At 35.1% G+C, this 25,248-nt stretch overlaps 1 protein-coding gene across 1 annotated transcript; it reads left to right on the top strand.

Annotated features, from left to right (window-relative positions):
* Positions 1-190: 190 nt before the first annotated feature.
* On the top strand, positions 191-24,595 carry SPATA6L (spermatogenesis associated 6 like). The gene is made up of 13 exons (XM_072407056.1): positions 191-325; positions 418-555; positions 2,769-2,817; positions 4,707-4,748; positions 12,050-12,174; positions 16,490-16,567; positions 16,684-16,944; positions 18,256-18,352; positions 18,692-18,735; positions 19,966-20,114; positions 20,868-20,958; positions 22,265-22,360; positions 24,199-24,595. The coding sequence occupies exons 1-12, from the start codon at positions 287-289 to the stop codon at positions 22,349-22,351; spliced, it is 1,200 nt and encodes a 399-aa protein (XP_072263157.1). The 5' UTR covers positions 191-286; the 3' UTR covers positions 22,352-22,360; positions 24,199-24,595.
* The last annotated feature ends 653 nt before the right edge of the window (positions 24,596-25,248 follow it).

Here is a 25,248-nt window from a genome sequence, read left to right as displayed (position 1 = left end):
TAGTTTGATAACAACGCATTTCACCAATTTAGCTTCCCCAGGGCATTTGAAGGGACCAGTTTTCTGTAGATTAGATAGTATTTGGTAACCCGATTATTTCAAGAGGGTTACCAAATACTTTCAAGTGCTCCTAGAAATTATTTGAAAATGTTATTACATATTGAAATTTATTTTATGTTTTCTTTTACAGAGATAAAGCGCCTTGATCTCTAATGGCTAAGTAACATCTATGCTGACAAAAGTATTCATCAATCAAAATATCAGTAGCTACTAAACTTCTTAAAACATGCCTCTAAAAGTTGTGGTGGAACTTCAGATTCATGCAGTAAGTTTTGCTAAAGTTGATATTCTAAAGACTAAAATATTGCATCTATACTGAATAAAAATAATATACATGTGGTTTTATATCTTATCCAGGTTACCTGCCCTGGGGTATTCTTACCTGACAAAGATGACATTTTCCTTAATGTAAGCCTGTTGGGTCAGTGTAAAGAAACAAGGTGCCTTCCTGCTGTATTTCCACTTCTGTTTCATGAACAAATGAGGTTTGAAAAGGTGAGACATTTTTGTTATTTATTGTAGTCATGTACCTTGTCAAAGCATCTAACTTTTATTGTGCCTTTAAGGAAGTATTATATACCTAGTTTAGGGTGATAAGCAATGCATAATTAAAACATAACAGATTCAGAACTGTTAAGGTTGAAGGAAATAATAGTAAAATAAGTAATTGAGGTTTAAACAATCTCAAAGGTCTACCATAGAAAAGCTTCCTTTCCCTCCTTGACTGATCCCTATCCTCTATTTAGGTGTTATTTACACCCCCTCCCAGATACTTCAACCCACAGATGGAGAGTATCAACAACAAAGGCAATGCTGTCAGTACAGAAAGAATTGATGTGGCCAAGAGTTGATTGACAAACTGCAAGCTTGTAAATCAGCAGAGAGAATACTGATAACCATGACCCCTGCAACATTTTCTGCCTCCCTGTTGAACAAGCAGACACAGCCCACATGAGAGTAGCAACTCAATTACTAATACTAATGCCACACCAACACAAAAAGCTGCATTAGGCAGACTTTCTTAGTAAACAGGTATGTTTTGCACTCTGCTGGAGAGATAAGTGAAAACTGTATGTAGTGCACAATTTCTGCAGTAATTACAGCCCTAGCATTGCTATATTTTGTTTTAGCAAAGCAGGAATAAATAAATCCAACTTTCCGTTCTAATTTTGTGTACCATTTAAATCAGCGGTCACCAACCCGTGGTCAGCAGACCACTGGTGGTCCGTGGCTCTGGTCAGTACGCCCCCAAGTGGGGTCAGGAGAAGGACTCGGGAGGGCGCAGACAGAGCTGCGGCTCATGTCTCCCATAAGGATCACAGGCTTAGGGCAGTGGTCGAGTTGTGTCTCTGGACACAGGCTCATACCTGCAATGGGAGATTGGGCACTATGGGCATAGGTCACTATGGGGGAAGTTTCTTCCCCATTTTATAACACCCAGCTCCCCGCACATGCGCGGTCCGGAGCTGGTAAAGTTAGTGCACTGTGGGTCCGAAAAGGTTGGCGACCTCTAATTTAAATGATTTCCCTCTACTTCCTGTCCTGCAGATACCACAGGAAGTAGGCAAACAATCTTTATAAAGTGAGTGAATTTCCTTCATAGAGGGTTGTTAGCTTAACCACATTGGAGGATTACCCTCTGTTCTGATAACAACTTAAAATTGAGGATTTTCCCTCACTTCAAGTCAATGTGATATTGGTCACCAGGACAATTAAAAACCTAAAATTTCCCTAGTGGACACAAAGACAACAATACAAGACCTGACACTTGGTAGTCCAGACTGAAAGCAGTGTGCTGCAAGAAGCCTGGATGATACCCTTCTCCTGTCCTGATAAAATTTAGGCCAATGCTCAACATTCCCACCAGGTCCATTTACTACCTGACATGACCCATACAACTGAGATAATAGTTAGAAACGTTAATAGATCCGTTTCCCAGCAGCTCTTAATATATATTTTGTCATTGTCTTGTCCTAAACTACATGGCCCAGCTAATAACCAACTGTCTTCTATAAGTAATATTCAAATCATACTAAGCAACTGTTCTGACTTTCCAAAAATTTAGTAAAGCTCCACACAACTTACTCATAGAAGTCAGGAATTTCAGGGAGGATCCAAACCACATGCTCTGAATATATATTTCCACTAAACATTTGGATCTGGACTGTGAGAATATTTTGTTAAAGATGGACATTATTTTTATCATTATTATTATTAATATTAATAATATTAATAAACAGGATTTATATAGCGCCAACAAATTATGCAGCAAATACAACAAATAGAGACAGTGACACAGGAGGAAAGGACCCTGCCCCGAAGAGCCTACAGTCTAGGAGGTGGGGGAATTAACACATTCAGCAGTCACCAATAATTGTAAGAAAAAGAAATCTTAACACTTATGGTGACCTTAGTCACCTCATATTGAAGTTGTAGAATTAGCCCAGTCTATGTAAGCCAAAGTAATCACTAACTTTCAGAAAGCCTGAAATAGAGTAGCTGACTATAAACTGACCCTTGGATCACCAGGAAATCTATGCCTTCCAGTGTTCCTTTAGTGGTGAAAGATTTGCAAATTCCACATCTGATTGCGTAGTTTAGTGTAGTGTCAAAAGTGTCATATTGCTACTTTTTGTTTGTCATATTGCTACTTTTTGCTACTTTTTTTTTGTATCATTTTTTAAAATTCATTTGTGCTATTTTTGCAGGTTTTTCAAAAGCAAGTGGATCCAGCTGGAGTAGTAGAAATTCTAGAAAGTAAGTGTAGCCTCAAATTATTTTCCTAAATGGACACTAATGGCTCTGTTTATAAATTATTCCCCTGTCAATTCTTTTAAAATTCGCTGACAGATAATTGAATCTCTCTACACTTCTCATTTCAATGCCTAATTAAACAATGACCCGTTCTGCCATCTAGTGGCCAAATGTCAAAGTGCACAGCTGTCACAATAGGAAACTCTATGGGCCTGATTTATTAAAGCTCTCCAAGGCTGAGGAGAATACACTTTCATCAGTGAAGCTGTGTGATTCAGCAAACCTGAAATGAATGTATTCAATGTCATTTGCTATTTCTTAGCAAATGCTCTGAATCCTGGATCAGATCCATCCCAGGTTTGTTGGATCACACAGCTTCACTGGTGAAAATGTATTTTCTCCAGCCTTGGAGAGCTTTAACCACCTTGGCGTTACACTGATGTCTAGATTTCTGTACCAAAAGCGGTACACTGTTTTTCATGAAATTTTTTTTTTAAATTGTAGACCTGTAACTTACAGAAATATGTCCTAGTAGATATCATGAATATAAAAAATGTTTAAAACACACAATCATGTAAAAAAAAAAAAATTACTTTTAATAAAATTAAATAACGACACAAAGCTTAAACAAGAATACATAAATAAATGAAAAATACTGAAAATGCGATAATTCCGTATACTGTATAATAATATATTTTTCTAAAACACCTGCCTAGTGTCCAACAGTCCAACATCACATACCTATAGACAAAACCACATAAATATATTTTGTATTATTTTGTATTGGATTGGATACAGGACTTTGTATTGAATCCAATACAAAATATTTGAATTTCCCGCTACGACCCCCATCGACAGGCGCACGCACGGACATCATCAGGAATCGCTGAGGGACGCGTACGCGAACGCCGGGTGTTCTAATTTTTTCCAAACTTCTGTACTTCCATGCAAAAAGTGTTAATTTTTTTGCATGGAAATTTATTTTGGATTGTAGGCTATAATTCACCGAATTACTCAATAATTACTTATAATTCACAGAATTACCGCATAACTCACCGAAATATGTCCAAAATTTTATAAATTTAATAATAAATTTTTTTTTATAAAACATAAAAAAGGACTGTATTGGACTCAATACAGCTTTTTTGTATTGAGTTCAATGCAAAGGATTTTGAATCCCGGACCGAGAAACCGAGAAACCCCGGAGATCGTCACTGCACTCGCCGGATGAAGAAAGAAGACAGAAGACATGTCCGGAGGAGCTGCGGGGAGAAGGTGAGTATTTTTTTTTAACGATCGACGCTGGACAGAACAGATCATCTCAGCAGGGACCAGGTAAGTGAGGGGATTTAAATAGTGAGAAAAGTTCTGGTTTATCGATTTTTGCAAAATTGATAAACCTGAACCAAGGTCATGATTACCGGTCGGGTGGTTAACAAATCAGGGCCTATATGTATATAATGAATATAAACAAATATTATTGATTTAGAGTGATTTGACAAAGGAATAACTTATAAATACACCCCTATATATGCATTATACATCTTTCATAAAGTGGTTTATACAAAAAAAATGTTTTAATATTGTTTATGGATAAATGTACAAAACATTTTGGAAAGAAACAGATGCACACAGTTTTTCTCAGTGATCACCAAGTGCCTGTAGGTGCCTCGAATAAACACATCATAAAGAAATAGCTCCTGAACAGCAATTTTCATTTGCCATATATGATTTTCTAAACATATGAAGGGTTTCATGCTTCTGATCTGATCTAGTATACTACTTCTGTCTGATTGCTATGACAGATCTCTGTGGTATTCTTGCTTTGTTGCCTTTTACACCATTCAATCCTTTTGCTTCTAAACATTTGTGTACAATTATCCATTTTCCAGAATACCCAGCCGGATTTGAATTGACCCAGATTGGCCAGTCAGGTAAGAAGAATCAAATATGTGCACATGTATGCTACAAGCTTAATGATCTTTGTTTTTCTACCTGTAATATGTATTAGGGATTACAGAAAATGTGCTTCTAGTGTTTTAGATTAATCACGGCATCAATTATGTTAATAAAAGTCTCTTTGTCCACATTTTTTACAAAGTACAGTTTTTCTATTCCTAATGTGGACTGCTGTAGAGCTTCAGGTCCTCCCAGATATTATCCAGCCAGGTATAAATGGGTTTACCGCATTAGCTTGTATATGTTTCAATTCTCCACAGAGATGTCACCTCCTTTTATACCTTTATTATGAAAAAAGAGTATTTTACCATCTATACATTTTGGCATTCAGTTACTCTACCTCTGGTTACAGGCTGTTTGCCTTTGTCTTTACCACTGGATTACAAAAACTGCTTTTAAGAATAATGCATTTCTTAGTTTTTTTTGGATTTCACCTTGGCATTTGCAAAAATATCCTTTATCAGCGATCACTGATAACATAAAAAATGTGTGGTTGGGGGGGGGGGGGTCAAATAAGACATTTGCTGAATAATACCTTGGGTACTTTTGGTTAATGGAGGCTGGTGGAGAATTTACATTTTAATCAATATTTTTATCCTACTGCTATATTTTTGGATCCCAAATAATATTAGTCTTATCCTATTCTAGGTTTTATGTTCAATTCAAAGTTTAGGTATACTGGTTATGATCACAATAAATGTGAAGTTAGGTTTGTGGTTTGGGCTAATGGCTAGATTTTACAGGGATAAGTTTAAGTTATGTTCAGGGTAAGTATTAGGTTTATGGCCTTTGTTTAGGTTCATTGTTCTGTTCACTGGTTGGGATCATGTTTAGGTGTTAGACTGAAATAAAGGGCCCGATTTATTAAAGCTCTTCAAGTTTGGAGAGGATACCTTTTTATCAGTGAAGCTGGGTGATCCAGCAAACCTGGAATGGATTTCTTCAAAGTCATTTGCTATTTGCTAGCAAATGTTTTGAATCCTGGACCAGATCCATTACAGGTTTGTTAAATCACCCAGCTTCACCGATGAAAGTGTATCTTCCCCAGCTTTGGAGAGCTTTAATAAATCAGGCCCAAAGTGTGATAAATTTAAATTTTGATCTTATAAGTGTATATTACATGCTTATAAAACTGCTCCCACTACATAATTGATGCTAGATTTAAAGGAGATTGTACAATTAGATAACATAGAACACAGTGATCAGCTTTACCCCCTTCACCCTCATTCACCTTTTGCTTACTATTCATTCACTCTACCACAACTCTAGATAAAATGTGATGCTTTACAGTAGCAGTTGGTATACTTTGCATCAGAACTTCTTTAGCATAAGTAGCTTCTGTCATCTGTAATTTGTGTTATAGTTTCTCCCTGAACCCCTGCTCCCCTGTTATTTGAGGCAGCATTAGCACAATTTGTTCCACCTATGCCATCCCCTCTCTGCAGTGACAGAATCTCTTGTACAGTGTTCTGGAAATATTGTCAGTAGGGAAATAGCCAGGTTCTCTAATGATAGTCTTTCTCCAGTCTTGGGGAGTGTTAATAAATCAGACCAATTAACATTGGTTATCAGACCCCCATCACATTAGTGGTCAGTTGTGATCATCCTTCACATTGTTACAAATTCTTCACTAACATTATTGTAAGGGGGTATTTCCCCAATAAAACCAATGCAAAGCGGTCACTTCTCCACTGTCACTTTTGTAGGGGGGCACTTCTTCACTGACCAATACTATAAAAGACAACTAAATAAATGTAAGGGAAGACTTCTTATCTGACCACAAGTGTAAGGCATACTATTACTTTTTTTTTATCTTCTCCTGTTAACGCGATATTCATTTTATTGACATATTTCCCTTTGGCACCTGAGACCACCCTTGATCCCTTGATTTTTTACAATATTATTCACGTTTTTGTTTAAAAAAAATCTGTTTTTGTTAAAAAATTATTTTGTTGTCTCTGCAGAAAATCCTGAAACAAAGGAGCCTATTTATTGTGATAAGTGGATACCACTATCATTCTTACTTTTTGTTGTGACTGCATTGTATATGCCATTCATAAAATGTACTGTAGGTTCCAGGGTACAGCATAGAGCCTGTGGTGTCCCATTAAGTTATTTCTGTTTAATACTGCAGAGATAATTTTGTAATTGAAAGAAGTGTTGGTCACTATTCAAAGTACAATGTTCAAACTTTCCGGCAGAGGGTATTGGGTTTGTTTTATAATGTTAAGAGTCATACCTCTGCTTTATAAATAGGGCTCAGAATAAATAAAAGAAAGATAAGTGTTTTGCTGGTGTTTATGGCAAGGAAACTCAGTGACTTCATGCAGAGTTCAGAAAGTGGAAAAAAAGCAAGAAAGAATCTTTGTCCTAAAATGATTACACATCCGTATTATATTTGTTCATTCACATATATAAATGTATGAGAGCAAACAATTTACCATGTTCATTGAAGACACATACAGGGCTATTAATTCTAATGTGACCAGAGATATAACTGTTTTGTATCTGAGTCTGTTTCCTTTCTCGTACATGTGGATTTGGTTATAGTGACCACTATACAGGTGCTCACAACAGATTACTTGTAGGTATTCCTAAAACATTTCTGCATCTGACTAATGATGGTCTGTGTCATCAAAGGGATTACCAGGATTAAAGGAAGCCATTTTGTATAAAGTGCTAGTTCATCTATTGCTTTAGGCACAGCTGAACACACATCAAAGGTACCGTAAAAGTTGCATTGCTTTAATTTTTTACATATGTATAAGTCCGGAGACATTGCTTAAGAAGATAAAGCTTCTTCATATGACATCTGGGAATCATTCACACATTTACACATTCATGAGCTATCTGGGGGGCATGATACCATGTTTTACTGATCAAAAACTTAAAGTCAGTCTTTGGATGGTAGGGTAAAAATCGCAGATGCTCTCTATTATAGTGGTGTCACTTATTTTATATGGGCACAGCTGAAGGAATTTGTCTGTTTGTACCCTATTTATTGAAAACCTTTTTGTTTTTTCTTTCAAAGCTTTTTGTTTTTTGCACACTAAAATACCAGAAAATATTTCACTTTTCATGATGCTTATTGGTAACTAATATTTGTACAAACTATGCATAAAGCATTATTTGTATGTTTTTGATAACTATTTTTATAAATTCATAGAAACTTTTATTCAAGACAGACATTTATTATACTGTAACTTCAGTATTAACTTAGTTGTATACATATAAACATCAAATATTTACCTAATACCGTATACACATAAGGTGGCTTATGCCTACCAAAACATTGCAATAAAAATGATCATGTTTGTAAGGACAAATCTGATGAGAATTTATATATTTGCATTGTTGTATTTTCACAACTGACGGGGTAACACACTTTGTACTGGCATGGCATACACAAGACTATATTCCACAATGTTACAAGACTCTCTCTGATGCTTAATCACTGAGCTATAGCTTTCATATGCTGCACTCCTTTCCTGTCCATATTGTACCACACAGTTTTGTATTGTACTGTATCTTCACTTTCATTGGTGAACCTGGGCAATGCAGCAAACCTGGAAATTGCTAACAAATAGCAAATGACTTTTAGTAAATCTATTTAAGATTCACTGGATCACCCAGCTTCACTGATGAAATTGTATCTTCTCCAGTCTTGGAAAGCTTTAATAAATCAGGCCCCATGTTGTATGTGATATGTGCAACACTGTTAAGCTGTATATACAGTTCCTAACATTATCTTCCACATTTCTCAACTGTATACACCATGCTGGACATTATGTAGTCTACACTTACTTGGCTACATACATCATAATACAGATAAATATCTCCTTATATATAGCTGTATATTATATTCACCAAATGCTGAAACACTATTTTTCAGCATATTAAAACTGACATGGTACTTCCAACACATGGGCATGTCTGTCCTGTATTCAAAGAATTATAAACATTGTGTGCTAGAATTAAACATTTTACAAGTTGTAATATTTATTTAGCCATTTTAATAATGTCATCCCAGGAAAGATTGCTTCTCAGAGCATTACATTTATTATACCAAATGCTTCTGTAAACACTTTCGTGTGTAAAACCATTTAACTTTATACATTATCTGCCCCTAAATGTCACTAAAAGTAAGGGATGCACTGCCATTGCCCTTCTCTGATCCCCATGTATACCAGTATGTACCCATTACTTACCTTTTCCATTGTTGCAAATGGAACATGATTGTTCAGTGCCTTACATATAAATATGGCGTTTGGAAGTCATAATAATCAAAATGCTATTTGCTATGCTATTAATTTTGAATATGCATTTTATACAACTTTAAAATTTAAATAGTCACACCGAAAGGTAGACTTTTCTAAGAGAATGATATTTCTTTAAGGAAAGGTATTTTAAAAGAACTCTGTTAAGTATTGTTTGCATAAATCTCTTGCTTTACAGCCATAGTTGGTGACAAAGTTATTAATGCAGTGGGTTTAAAATTAGCTTCTTTCTTATTACAGGATGTGATAGTAGTATAAAGGGCACCTTATTTGATTAATTATTAGTTTTTTTTTTTACCAAATCAGCAAATATACAGATTTGAATATAATGTGTAATTGTTCTTTATGTCCAGGCATGCAGACCTGCTGGATGTGCTAGTTAGACACTAGATGGTGGTATAGCACCTTCCATGAGCAATGATGGCAGATCCATATATAGGCTGTATCATAGGTACAGTAGTTTAAACAAAACAAAAGGTTGTTGCATAATACAACATAAAAATATTTATTACATTTTAATTTACAATTTTTTAATATTTTGTATTTTTTACTTGACTGATAGTTGTTCATATGGAATTTTTTTTAATATGCTGACTGCTCCCTCTGAAAATATTACTTATGCCGGAGTATTATGTTAACCACCTTCAGTGCTGTTGAATGACAGATATGAAACAATATGCATATCAGGAAAATCAGGTAATGACATAATCAGTCTCCAGCAGACAGATTGGAGATGGAAAAAAGATACTCATTAGGCCTGATTTATTAAAGCTCTCCAAGACTGCAGAAGGTACACTTTTATCAGTGAACTTGGGTGATCCAGCAAACATGGAATAGATTTCCTAAAAGTAATTTGCTATTTGTTACCAAATGTTTTCAATCCTTGACCAGATCCATTCCAAGCTTGCTGGATCACCCAGGTTCACTGATGAAAGTGTACTGCTAGCTGCTCTGTGCGAATTCAGTCTTTGTTTCCTGAGAACTAGTCAAGTATATTTTGGGATACATTTCTGGATAATTTTAGTATAATAATAGTAAATTCTAGTATATTGTATATTTTCTCTGGTTCCCAGTTTCTTTTTACTTTACAGAGCTAGGCATCACGTTAAAGCAATCATAAAAATTCTAATGTTCTCCAACAAACACAACACCAAATTTACCTCTCAACCCACCACATTTATCAAACAGCTTCTCTCATGAGGTTAACTGATGTCTTTTCGATATAACTTTATGGACCTGATTTAATAAAGCTGTCCAAGGCTGGAGAGGATACACTTTTATCAGTGAAGCCGGGTGATCCAGCAAACCTGGAACTGATTTCTTTAAAATCATTTGCTAGCTAGAGTTTTGAATCCTGGACTAGATCCATTTCAGGTTTGCTGAATCATGCAGCTTCACTGAAGAAAGTGTATCTTTTCCATTCTTGGAGAGCTTTAAATGAATCGGGCCCTATGTCCCTACTTGCTGTATCAATTGCCAAATTCAGATGTCTATGTTATGCTGGAATCCAATTCGCACATGGCAAAACTGGCTTAGAGCTGTCACTTTTATATAAAAGGCTTTAATTGCTTTTTTGGGAATACTTGTAGTACAAGCAAGCATAAAAAGGTTCTCAAATCACCAGAATATTGTCAAAAGGAAGTATAGAGGACTGGCAAAATGCAGCAATTTATGTGTGTGAAAATCTCTGAGCAGATACTGTGGTTGGCTGTATGCGTTTTAAAACTTTTTTAATTTTACATTTTACTTATATTTAAGTAAGTATATATTTATAGTACGAGTTCTTTTTATTAAAATCTGCTGTCAAGTTACACATATCTACTGCAAGTACTGTTAACGGTTGCTAAGAGCACAGTGGTTTGAATAACAGCTCACTTTTCTCAGTAGAAACATAAAATTTTGTGGAGAATAACTATGCTAAGTGGTTCAGTCCTCAAGAGCAAGTTTTATTCTGTAGAAATTGCATCTCATAAACTAGTACTGTTCTTTGCAAGCTTGACCTAAATAAGCACTTCAGAGAAAAGTAACCAATATGTGTATTGTGACAGTTGATTTAGTTCTTTGGATTCAGGCTTTAGAGACACAGGCCTTGGTTTATTATGCTCTCCAAGGCTGAATAGGATACACTTTCATCAGTAAAGCTGGGTGATCCAGCAAACCTGGAATGGATTTCTTAAACGTCATTTGCTAGCAAATGTTTTCAATTCTGGAACAGTTCCATTCCAGGTTTGCTGGATCACACAGCTTCACTGATGAAAGTGTATCCTCTCCAGCCTTGGGGAGCTTTGATAAATCAGGGCCACACTCCTTAATATGTCTAGTCTTTTCTATTGTCTTCTATTTCATCAGAATGGCAGACAAAAAAATCTTTAGACAGTATTTACCTTCCCTCTCAATCACAATAATTGTTCCACCACTACATGTCCTCAGTCAGACCTTTAGCAAAATTCATCCCACTTTTCCTGAGCCCAGACAGTTATGGACCTATTCTACTCTTAGACCAGAAAAAGGCATACAGCAGGAAAACAATGAGCTTATATCTTTATCTCTCTACTCTCTTCTAATAACATGCTTCTTGGCAACACAATAACTGTTTGTCTTCTTGTACTACTGCTTCTCAGCCTTTCTTTACAGGCTAATGCCAAGTCAGATACTTGCACTGTGTTCAGGAAATAATTTATATATCTATTGTACCTTGATGGCATTCTTATTAGTACATGCATTGAAAGACTTCTGTAGTAATTAGTAAGGCTGAGTAATATATATATTTATATATATATATATATATATATATATATATATATATATATATATATTACACAGGATTTATATAGTGCTGTCATGTTACGCAGTGCTTTACAAATTCTGTAGTCCTGTCAGCTGTCCCTCAAAGGGGCTCACAATCCATTGTTATATATATGCAAATTTTTAAGATATTCATTTTATGCATTATGGTATTTTATTCACTTGTGCATATTGTGTTCTATATTTGGATACAGGAGAAGAAGTTTTAGCCACTTACATGGAGAACCATCGAGACTTCTTATTCCCTGAACCAAAACTGACTCCTCCATACCCAGGAGTGGACAGAGAGGTCCTGATGAAAACTGTCTGCGGCTTCCCAGTGAGTATTTCATGTCTTTAAAGTGCGTGTAGGCTAAGTAATCACTTCCACAATGCCCTTCCAAATATTACAAATCATTAGCAAGATCAGTGCTATGTCAGCACTCAAAGCTGTGTGACAGCTAAGAATACTCCCAATGAGTTTTAGCATATATTATTTTAGTCAATAAAAATAGACTGGATTTGTTAAAAGGCACAACATAAAACAAATAAAAAAATACTTGATAAGGTTGTGTTTGTTCTCTACAGAATTTAGTTTTGAAGTTCAATAAATCAGAAATTCTGTACCAAGAACCAGTATCAGACACAATAGACACTATACATTCATGTCTTGTTGATTTGTATTCTTTCAATTCTCTTTCTTTTGCTGTTCCGTTTGTTAATTTGGTTCAGTTTAATCTTCAAATTTTTTACTTCTCTTCTAGTTTTTTTGGTTTTTGAGTTTATTTTTGATCAGTTTTCAGACATGTAGTACTTCAATACCTAAATATCAATACATAACTGTTTGGCATACTAATTTGATAGCCAATGTTTCTGCACAATATTTAAACAAATTTGTAATAATAAGAATATAGTAGGGTTAATGTATGATTTGAAATTTATGGGGATCTCCCAACTAACAGGTAAATGAGTAACAGGAGCTTCTGGATCTTTTATTTGTGTGGTGAGGCTTAAAAGAAGTGAAGGGAAAGGAGGGAAAAAAATCACTAAAATTCACTGTTTAGTGTGAAACGCACTGAAGTCCTGTGAGCTTTTCAGTCTGCACCAATTTTAATACAACATATGCTGGTACACTATCACCCTTTTCTTTTTGGATACCTCACGAAAAAATTGGGTCCTATCTTTTGCTAGGAAGAATGGTAATATCAGGAATGGGCTTTTTATAGAACTTTTGCCATCTTGGTTATGACATCCTTTTTTGTCTGCGTATCTCCTGGCTGGGTTAGCAAACTGTTCTGCTGGGGTATTTTGACCGTAACTCCTGCTTGAACTAACAAAGAGGGGTTTGTGTAGTTGAGCTAGTCTAACATTAGTGTATTTCAAAAAATACCAAAGCTCCCAGATTTACCAGGCCAAAATATGTAAAGCTACTTTTAAATGTCTACTTCTTCCTTTGGGGCTGATTTATTAAAGCTCTTCAAAGATGGAGAAGATATCATGGGAGAACCTGATTGATCCAACAAACATGGAATGGATTTCCTAAAATCATTTGCTATTATTTGGCAAATGTTTTCACTCCTGAGCTGGATTCATTCCAGGTTTTCTGTATTACCCAGGTTCACCTATAAAAGTCTACAGTCCTGGAGAGCTTTGATAAATCAGGCCCAATGACTGGTATAGTAGCTGGCTTGGGGAGGCTCATTCTATTCTTGACATTTGTCACAAATGTACTATGTTGTTTCCTTGCAGACATTTTATTTATAGGTTTATTATATATTGGTCCATTCCAAACCATATTATTTCTGTTTTGTTTCGGGATTTTTTTTTCTTGATCATGTAGCTATTAGGTTGACCAGATGTAATTCCCATATAACCAATTTTTATTGGTCTCCATGCCCTAGTTTATTTCTAGTTTGTTTTTTCATATTCAATGTGGTTTTAGTGAATTTCACTACCTTGGGCTGTTCCTACCCAACCTGTAACATGAAAGAAGGGCTATGGATAGACTTGACTTGAATATTTGAATTCAGTCTGCATGTAAGAGACATTGGAGTGTATATATGAAGCAGTGATTCTGACATTCAGCACACACTTTATCATGGAGAATCAGCCACTGCCACTAAAAACACATGCACCTGGAAGATTCTCAACCAGGGAATGTTGGTTGTAGGTCAGATTCACTTCTTTATAAATATACCCAATTGTGTCTTGCAGTTGCATCAATAAATTAACTATATACAAATATATTACACTGCACACATACAGTATATACAAATATTCAAACAAAATGTTTTAAAAACATCCATATAACATCCCAGTGACAATAGGTGCCCTCATTTTTTATTATATTATTGCAGGACAAGGCACTTAAAAGAGATGTTTGTATAGCACCCAGAAAATTGAGCCATCTTTGTGATGTTTAGTTATTTTATTTAAATTAATTTTACATACTGACACAATTTTTGTTGAACATATAATTTTATTAATATAGCATGCAGTGGGTGGAAGGGTAAAGGGGATACATTTATACCTGTAGCACTTTGTATTTAATTTTTAAGATCCAAACCCTTTAGTTTGAATCTGTATCTATTATTGTGTGAATTTTCTTTTGCTAACGGACATCTGTGCTGTGAACGATACCATTGCCGGACTCTTCTTTATTTATGTATTTGTTTTTTTTTTTTTTGTTATGCCTATTTACCAAGTCAATGACTAGGAAGCGCAAAAGTCAGATTTGCTAACTCATTGGCTGCATGCTTGCTGCAGGTCAGTGTATCAGAAGGTACTCAACCAGAAAGACCCAGGCAACTGGCCTTTTGGAACTAGGTCAGAAAGGGCATTTTACATACAGCATTTCTCTCTGTACAGGTCATTTTCATTTGGGTAGGATATTTTAATATCACCAATTGATTTGCACTTTGTCACTAAGCACTTTTTTCTGCACACATTTTACATTTGCCTTGGTTTCCTATTTCCTTTTCTGGACTAAGATCTTTTTCGTTAGATCTTCTGCCCTTGGCTGGACAGATATGTCCTAATATTTACTGCTGTAATTTTTCTGTTTCGAGCAGCGCTTCCAACCTGCTGAATTTACAGCCAGCTTGCTCAACCTCAGTCATGCCACAGCTGAGTATTATGGTTTGGTGGGTTATAAAATAAGATAATAAATCACTGTATGCCAGATAAGACTGGGGCCTGTTAGTCCTTTGTATGACCTTGACCTGTGTTGTACAGCATTTTTGTGTTATTCTTTTTCATTTTGAAATGTATTATGTTTTAAATTTAGCTGCCTTAGGTCTTATGGTCAAATAAAAGTGACTGTGTTGTTGGTATGTTACATGCATCTGCATATTAGCTCTAGTTGCTGTGTCGTTAGCTGCAAGTATTTTACATGCATTACTTTTATTACTCGTGTAAAATGAGTATGTGGAAACCACACCAAAGATGTATTATGAATGCTATTGCATGTAAAGTGTATAATACATGTCTAGAACACACCACACTTGCAAACCATAAAAATGTGAACTTAAAGCCCACTATGTTGTAGTAATTGGCATGCAGCTCCGTGTACAAGCAAAAATCATTTTTTTTCTATCGGGTTTGCTTCATTTAAAAAACATTGAAAATAAATCATATCACACAACTAAAACTTATGAAACCAATCTATTCAATAATTTAAACCCTACTGTATTGTTGATTTGTTTGTCCAACATTAAATTCCTAACATTTTTTAGCTTTTCACAGTAATAAGAAGAAGTCTTCAGTCTCTGCTTTCTGTAATTTTTAGTTCATTTTTGTAGAAATAAGCTAAACAACTGGACTAAAGCTTTGTGGTACTAAATAGTAAGTAGGGAAACAATGAAGAACACGAGTATTCTGACATGTTTCTGTACTATAAAGTCTGAAGTAGTACACCAAAATATAGGAAAATTATACTAAAACATATTGGATGGAGGGCCCGGTTCCTTCCCTATTACTTAGTACAAATCATAACCTTAGCTCTTTTACGCCCATCCAGCAATACCATGCAATGATCACTTTACGGCAAGACTGGAGATAAATTGTGAAGATAAATCTTCATATATATTTATATACTAATTTTATTTATTAGCGTAACATATCGTAACAGGCATTATATAAAGCCCAACTCCAGGCTGCGTAATATGTTGGCGCTATATAAATCCTGTTTATTAATAATTATTAATAATTCATTTTATACCATTTGTAGTCTTTAACAGTCCTCCGTGTCTTCCTTGCTATGATGGACATATTGCTGGCTGCAGTAGTAGTTGTAATTCTGGCTACCCACCATATCAAGAGCTGTCTATAAGGGACACCTGTTTCCGTGTTGTGCTTCCACCCCCTCTCAGTGGTTTGCCAGCCACTAATCACAGCCTGCAATAAAGCTACAGCAATGTTAGTTTGCTCATGCTTTAGCACATTTTTGTTTTTTAATTTTTATGTGTATCTATTTATTTTTTGATGTAGTGTCTTGTTTTGTGTACAGTAAATAAAGAATACCAATAATAATAATAATATTCAACATAAAAAAAGCTAATGCAAAGTAAAAGTTATTGTAATGATTGTTCAATGCCCATTTAATCATATAACATTGTATTTAAAGAAGGTATTTTGTCTGAATTTCTCCTTTTAAGGGAATTGCACCCAAAATCGAGTTTTCTACAAGGACAACAATAAAAGAAAAGCCAAAAGATTTGCAGAAAAAAAAATCAGTAAGTTAGACATTCCAACACACTGAATTGTCTGTTACTCAATGCAAGTTAAACACAAGTGCTGTTTCAAAATTTGCAATAATAATGTGACATTTTGGTTTTCATTGTTTTTCAAGACAAACAAAATACAATGTCAGAGATCTTTGACAAATTCTTCTAGAAGAAAATCAAGAATGCCAACAAAAACTTATTCCAGCCCAGAACAAAGTTACAGATGTCCTACTAGATCATCAAAGTCCAGATCACCTTCACCCTATACACAGCGACGAATGTGTGAGCTTAATAAGGACAATCAACAACGTCTTTCTTATTTGAAACTGGGCAGTTATGAATTCAAGTCGGATGTAGATTCAAAACCTCCATTTATTGTAAGACATGTAAGTACATGATATAAATAAATATTTACTCCTTCCTATTATAAAATTGTTATATTGAGCTTTAGGGTGGTATAAGCAATTCTAGAATCTTTCAGTCCTTGAAATACGTTTATCCTAATTTTTTAGGATATTATTTAAATGTATTATTTATTAAAGGGAAAATTCTGTCTTCAAATTCTGTTGAAAGAAAAGTCATACTGTTAAGTTTGTACCTTCCTAGTTTATCTCTGCAGTCGCTGAGGCTGTCACAGTCTTCGGCTATCTGTTTAGGAAACGTTGCTGTTTTTCAAAACTAAGAAACTGTACAATAAAATTTGTACTCCTTGTATAGTACCTTCATTTCAGAGTACTATAGTTATCTAGGCTTTAATGCAGTACATAGTAAAGTCCTATCTGTTGTTACTGCATGTGCAGGTCAGTGTACTTGGAAAAGTTGATAGCAAACAGATAGATAAGCAAATATTATTTCAAAAGAGACATCGTCTTTCTCTTCTGCAATAAAAAAACCTGCCTGCTCTTAATTTTGAAATGCACAACTCTAGCTTAGCATGAACAGCTCACATGGGTATGAAAGTGCACCAGTTGATTGTAATGTTCCTGACACTCCTAAACAGGTTTATTTTGTAAATGGCATTGCTGAATCAACAGGTTTTCCTTCAGAACAGAGAAAAGTATAATTCTGCAAGAACAATAATTTATAGCTTTGCAGTTTTCAAAGATCTCCCTGATGTGGATTACATTTTTCTTTAATAAAAGTAAAGTTACACTTAAAGGAAACATGGTTACTATATTGCCTTGTGGAATGGAGCCTGCTAGCCTTACATGTCCTGCCTTGAGGATGTACCTTACTACATTGAGGAAGAAATGTCATCATCTTCAGAGAAACACATCATGGGGGAAGCATGGATTTTTGTAAAACTTTTACTTTTTTTATGTTTTTCTCCTTAGCAATTCTAAACCAATGTTATGATTGGCATGACAATGATATATGATGTAATTTCATATTTCCTAGAGAATTACGCAGCCTTCATGAATTTTGTAATTTGCTGTCCAATCCGACCTTATCTTTCTCGTCTGCATAAATGAATGTTGCCAATGCAGTACGTTCTGAAACATGTATGGAACATCTTCCAGGCCAGCAGAGAATCACACATCTTGCAATATTTATTTCCCACTGAGACTGCCCATTTGTACAGAACAACAAATCTGACATTTCTTGCCACCCACTGTGATCTTTTGCTCCCGTTGTCATTAATATTAACAATTATATATATAATTTCATAGTAATTCTTCAGTGATCTTTCTATTTAGGTTGACTCATCCAAACCTGTAGGCGAGAAAAGTGCATCACAGCTGCAATCTCCAAAGTCCAAACATCATTCAAGTAGTGAAAATCAATTAGGAAGAGGTGATTGGGTTCACACAAGTATTTTTTTCAATTAGTATTTTGTTTATTTGATAATTTTTTTGTAATTGTACCCACGCAAAGCAGTGTAAATGTTTTTTTTCTGTTAAAGTAACACAAAGGACAGAGAGAGAGAGAGTTGATATAATACCAGATGATGGTTTTTTATTTCTGTAACTGAATTGTGCATTTATAATTCTAAAATACCTGTATATTTTGGAATTTATCTGACTGAGGTGTACAATAATAAATGTTGTTGCATTTGTGAAATATTTCAAATTTTTGCTTTCTCAATACAAAATTCATCAAAAGAAATATCATTTTTTTGTTTTTGTTTTCTAGCTTTGACTTTTGATGATTTGCACTGCACAACATCTGCAGAAAAGGTATGTTTCTGCCTAGGTCCTGTATCAATAATGGTAATGCAAATACTATAAATTACTTTAAATTTGGATTTGTTCTTTTATTTGTTAAAAAAATAAATAATTTACTATTGTGACTGCTGTGCTTTTTTGATAATGTGATAATTGGCCACTAAATGGCAAATGATTCTTAGGGCCTGATTTTTAAAGAGGCTGGAAAAGATACACTTTTATCAGTGAAGCTGGGTAATTCAGCAAACCTGAAATGGATCTGGTCCAGGATTCAAAACATTTGCTAGCAAAAAGCAATTACCTTTGAAGAAATCCATTCCAGGTTTGCTGGATTACCCAGCTTCACTGATGAAAGTGTATCCTCTCCAGCCTTGGAGAGCTTTAATAAATCAGGCCCTTAGTTTTTATATGCATTGAAACAAGCAATGCCCAGGGTTTCGAATGGCTGTGAGCAAAACACCACTAAATTGACAGGGTAAAAATTGATAAATACATCCATCCCTATGTGTGAGGAAATTTAATTTATTGACCCAACTTCTTTGTCCTCCTTCTTTGAAGTAATCGGGCTCTTCATTGTGCACATGCCTTTTCCCCAAAGCTCTTCATACAGATTAGTCATAACAAAGTGATGGTCAGCCTATAAATCATTGGGTCTGATTTATTAAAGCTCTCCAAGTCTGGGGAAGATAGACAATTATCGGAGAAACTGGGTAATCCAGCAAACCTGGAATGGATTTCTTAAAAATGATTTGCTATTAGTTGGCAAATGTTTTAAATTGTTTACCAGATCCATTCCAGGTTTGCTATATCACCCAGGTTCTCCCATGATAATCTTATGCAGGCTTGGAGAGCTTTAATAAAACAGGCCCATTCATAGTGAAGCTGGGTGATCCAGCAAACCTGGCATAGATTTCCTAAAAGTAATTTGCTATAGTATATAAATTTTAACAAATGTTTTCAATCATGGACCAGATAATTTCCAGGTTTTCTGGATCGCCCTGCTTCACTGATGAAAGTGTATCCTCTCCAATCTTGGAGAGCTTTAATAAATCAGAACCAATTATTTATTTGTCATTTTTATTTATTTGTCATTTTAAAAACTAACACTCTACAATAGAAAAAATAATGACATTGTTTTAAATGGTGCACTAAATCAAAAGAGGTAATAATTTGGAAAATGGAAAATATTTGCACTGGGTTTTGTGTTACCGTATTCATTTAAATTGCACAATATTTTCCCAGGACCATCTGGATTTAGATGACCTGTACATCCCAAGAAAAACTAGCTCACCTATAGATAAAAGCACTCTGGGTGCTTCTCTCTGTTCCAGCACATATTCATTGCAGGATTTGAGGACAAGCCCAACCCCAAAGGGAAGCCTTAGAGAAAGGTCAGTAACTAAATGATTATACTGTATTTTACTGTGGATGCACTTCATGTACAAATTTCTTATCTATGCCATCATGCAGAGGCAGATTCTAGTCCTTTTTATGTGTTTTGGTACCTGCTAGACACCATCCATGCATTTCTTTGATGAAGATGGAGCCATTATCAACACCTAACACAGCTTAGTACTAGATGGTGTGCACATGGATGCAATCCACTTTTGTCTGTTAAAGTCTTGTACAGTGCCAAGGATAGTTGTGTGTCCATATAATATCTCCTTTTAAACATACAATAATACTTGTGAAAATTACACATGATGGATGGCCTGTCTCTGGCTGGTGTAGTTTAACACTTGTGCAATCCTACCATTCTGCTTGACTGTTGTCATTTGTGAATCCTATACAAGAGTGCAGGCTTTGTTCCACAATGCTTTACAGAACAGTTTTCTATTCCTCTTTAACATTCTTTAAGATATATCTATGGCCGGGTTTTTTTTGTACTTTTTTAATAAAATGGCAAAAAAGACAGATCTCTGTTAGATTTTTATTGCTGTCTGCTGAAGAAATAATAATCAAAACCTTGTCACTTGCTTGCATTTGATATATATAACATTGTATGTTTACTGTAGCTTGTCTTGGACACTTCTCTGCTTGTACCCTAATAACCCCCATGTAGTCAGGTTTTCACTGTTTAGGTTGATAATTGATACTACTTGATATTACTAATACATCATTTTTTTTAATATTTTCTATTTTAGATGCCAAACTGATAATAATACCTGGGAGTCCATACACAACCGTGTTCGTAATCTGTTATCCACCCACAGTGCCAGGCAGCTGCTATCTTTAGTAAGTAAAGCCAAACACTCAAATAATTGTGGTCTTTTAAAAATTTTACAGTCTTACAACCTAAAACTAAAATAGATTCAATTGTGATGTAGCATTTAGGATTTCATCGATGATCAACTACCTTGGAAAGCGATGAGACTTTGACACCTTTTGTAACACCAAAATCAGACACAACAAATATATTGTAAAGTTTAGCAGTTTTTAGAGTCTACTGCCACGCTTGATAAATGTTTTGTCTGAATGCCTAGCTGTACTGATGGGCAAGGTTACAACACGTTTAGGTAGTGTCAGGGCTTGCATGTAAGCTGTGCTCCACCACATATTCCTACTGGCCTATCATATCACTATGATGAGAGTCTTCTGGCATATAGGAATATGTGGAAGGAGGCCGAAGGTTGGGAAGTTACACCACTGAGGAAAGAAATATAAGCTCCTAAAACCTGCATGCAGGTTCAACTGTGGGTGCTTGCATTTCATACCTGTCAGCAGCTTATAGTATTCATAAAGTGACAGTCTACAAAGTTTAACTAAAGCTAAAAATGTTTTCTTTTGTTTTGGATAGGTGGGGAAGGATCAGATTTTTTTTTTTTGTAAAATATTTTTTATTGGAATTAAACAATTCTCAGGTAACTCATACACTAGATAATACAATACAAATCAGATCACTGGCAAAAAGATAACATAATTAATCAGAATATTTTACAGTGTATCACAATTTTTCTAAATTGGTAGTAGTGTACTTTGTATGTTCCTAGTAACACTACAATAGCGATAAACAGCACTTATAATACCATATTGTCCAAATATTTTTAGCCTTCAGTGTGTTTATAGATAGGAGTGGATAAGGGAGGTATGGGGGAATGAGGGGAGGGGATCTCTATATCCTCATTAAGAACAGGTTAAAAAATTAAGGTGGCGGGGGAGTCCCCCTCCCCCTTCATTTTTAACAGAGAGATGCATGGGGGGGGGGGGGGGGGTCGCCCTCCAGAACTCTAGTGAGGTACCAGGTGGTCTGGTTGAAACATTTAAGGAGATGAGCTTTAGTGGTTGTATTCAATGTTTTTATAAAACTCTCCCAGGTCTCAAAAGGGATCAGATTTTATTGCTTGGCACATAATGTAAAGATGAATCTCCTCTACGTGACAAAAAAATGACAGGGGCCATAATCACTCTCTGTTCTAATAAAATCTTTAAAAAAATGATTTATATACAATTTAAGAAATATTTAATGATTTCTAAATATAGGAGTTTGTTCAATTCACACGCACAATAATAACATTTTTAATATAAGGTGTGTTACTTTTAGGATATTTCTAACACTGAAGCGGATCGTATCCTTGAAAGGTCATCAAGGAAGTCGCTAAACAGCAGTTCAGAAGGAAATATATTCTGATAATATCTAGTAAGTAAAAGATTTTTTTTTTCACTTGCAATTCTTACAATGCTGACTTGTTTATGTAAGACGAGACAGGCTGTAGATAAACTTCAAGCATTATCCCTTTGTCCAACCTGTCTTAGAAACCTTCTACGCTTATCCTCCGACATAAATGGGACCCTAAGTAGGTTTGCCTATTAAATATACAATATACTAATGAAAATGTTTAATGTGTGCCTAAATATGAGGTGTGGGGATGCATGGACACCTTCAATTGGCGGATTTTGCTGTGCCTCTGGTACTTTGCCTGAAAGTGACTTAACATTTGACTTAACTGAAATCAGCCAGCATTTCACATACAATTTTTTCTAGTTAAAGCCTTGAAAGCAAATAAATTACTTCTGACTAGTTTCTTTGCAACACAATCCTACTTTGCATATATTAATTTTCTGTAGGGCAGCCACACCTAACCAGATTCTGTGGAATCACAGGGAACCTTCAGAGGTGTATACAGATCCTTTGAGCTTTGGCTGATTTACCTCTCATCAAATAGTGAATAAAATATTTTCAGTTTTCGATCCAGTGCCACTTGGCAGAGCCAGCCTCATGGCATCAAAGATCATTTTAGCTGTCTGTAGGGTTACATTCTGTTCACCATTTTAGAATAGAAATTACTTTTGTAACCACCACTGTAAATGGAATTCTTCCCATTGACCACAAATATAACGAGGCATTCCTTCTGATCAATTTATTAATTTTAACAAGGGTTCTCTAAAACCTAAAAATGATATCAAGGTTCCTTTTGGCTAGAAAATTAGATATTAAGTATTTTGCTTTCCTTGTATGCTATTAATATAGACAAACACCCATGCCAACAATTATATGATAGGTGTGTAATCTGAGTTTCAGTAACAGTTCCTATACTAACTTATTTTAAGTGTGACTGTACCTTTGGTGCATTTATTTTTACATTGGTGCCACTCCTCCCAGTGTTCTACTTGTCTATCTCTCATCCAACAAGATATTGCGGACTAGATTGCTTGTCAAAAAATTCCCTGTCTAGGTCCGCACGTGCTCTCTGCAATCCCATACATTTCTGTGGAGTTTCATGTATGAGGCTCATTATTGAATGACATTGCAGAATGCATGTGCAGGCCTGGCTGAACAGATTTTTGTCAATTAGCAAAGAAAGTGATATCTTACTAGACAGATGGACAGACAGATGTGGGAAGGGAGATAGGAAAAATGGTATCCAATTTGCAATTAGCACCTTAGTCTTGACTGCTTTTTGCCCCTGAAATGAAAATTTATATCCTGGCAGGTAACTGTAACAATATACATCACAGATTTAATTATAGAACAGCAAGGTCTTTTATTCAATGTTAAATCTCAAGCTCAAACCATTTCTAGGTAATCAAGTGATCTCACTCTCTTATCAGATAATATGTGTCCTCAACATGTTCTTCATCAGGACATAGATAGTAACTTTTGGATCTAAAAAAGTTTTCTAATGGTATGCAACATAAAAGGGGATGAAAGAGATATCATAATAGGGACATTCAAAAAGTAGCTAAAAAAACAATGAGTTCAAATACCATATCACTTTGGACACTTGTATGTTTTATTGTCAACACTGCTACATGAATGTGCTGGAAATAATCTGACAGACTTCCTAAAGTAAATTAAAATGATGCATTTGTTTTGTTTTGCCAAATATCACTCTGTGTATAGTTTAGAGATTAGTACTTACTGTATGTACTGGCAGTCAGGTCCAGTATACTGTATACGCACCATATTTTAGCCAATTTAAAAATATTAGTTCATTTAATAAACTTTATTTTTTTTATCCCTCTTTTTCTCATAAGGACTAAAAAAAAGTGATGGTTTGCCTTCAAGATTCAACATTCCTTAAAACATTTACAATTTACAATGCCTGAAATAATAAGACTGCAAATGCAAATGTATTTATTCTTGTGTGACTTTTTTTGTTTTGTGCTTTTTTCAATCTGCAATGTGTTGCATTTTTTATGGCAAAAATTGTGTATTTTATATAATTGTTATAACGTTTTTATGCATACTCCAGTTTTTAAGATTAGGTAGAATAATGAAATAGAAATATTATGTATTGCAATAATTCCACATACTGGAGAAATTGTTTCCTGAACAACTTTGGTGCTATTGTTTAACAATATACATTATCTATAAACATTTACAAAAGAGATCCTTGAGTGGCAGGTATTGCATTACAATAAATGTGACAGTTCAAAAAATATCTATTGCCTTGCTTTCTTTTTTATTGGAATTAGTGCATTTCAATTCACTGAACTATGGATTATAATTATGTTAAAAAGTCACCATGTTGGTATGTAAGTGAATCAGTGTCAGTTTGTTATAACAAGATTTTTGTCACATCATGCAAGCCTAGGCTTAGCAAAATTATGTTTGTTCAAGCTATACTGTTGCTTTCAGTAATAAACCCACAACTATAAACATACAAGACAACACCACTAAACATTATAGTAGAGGAGATCACTCTACAAAGTCGGAAAGCAGATTCCTATCAATTAAGTTACAAGCTTCAGTCTGGATGAGCTGGATACAGCCTGTCAAAAGTAACACCCATACATTAGATAAACATTAAATTTTTTAATTTGAGATATTTTTAAGCCAAATGTGCCTGTTGGATATTAGTAGGTGGACAGCTGTCAGCCCTCTGCCAATTGGCTGCAGCTTAAACCCTAAAGGTGCGTACACACTTCCAATTTTTATCGTTCAAAACGAACGACGAACGATCGATTGGGCAAAAATTCGTTCGTAAAAAAGTAACCAACGACGCCGACGAACGAGGAAACTCGTTGGAAACGAACGACCGGACCGGCGGATCGGATTGGACGACGATCGTTGAACATCGTTCG

Source organism: Pyxicephalus adspersus, chromosome 3 (genome assembly GCF_032062135.1).
Source record: "Pyxicephalus adspersus chromosome 3, UCB_Pads_2.0, whole genome shotgun sequence".
NCBI lineage: Eukaryota > Metazoa > Chordata > Amphibia > Anura > Pyxicephalidae > Pyxicephalus > Pyxicephalus adspersus.
Note: the sequence above shows the minus strand (reverse complement) of the source record. Positions and strands in the feature narration are given on the sequence as shown.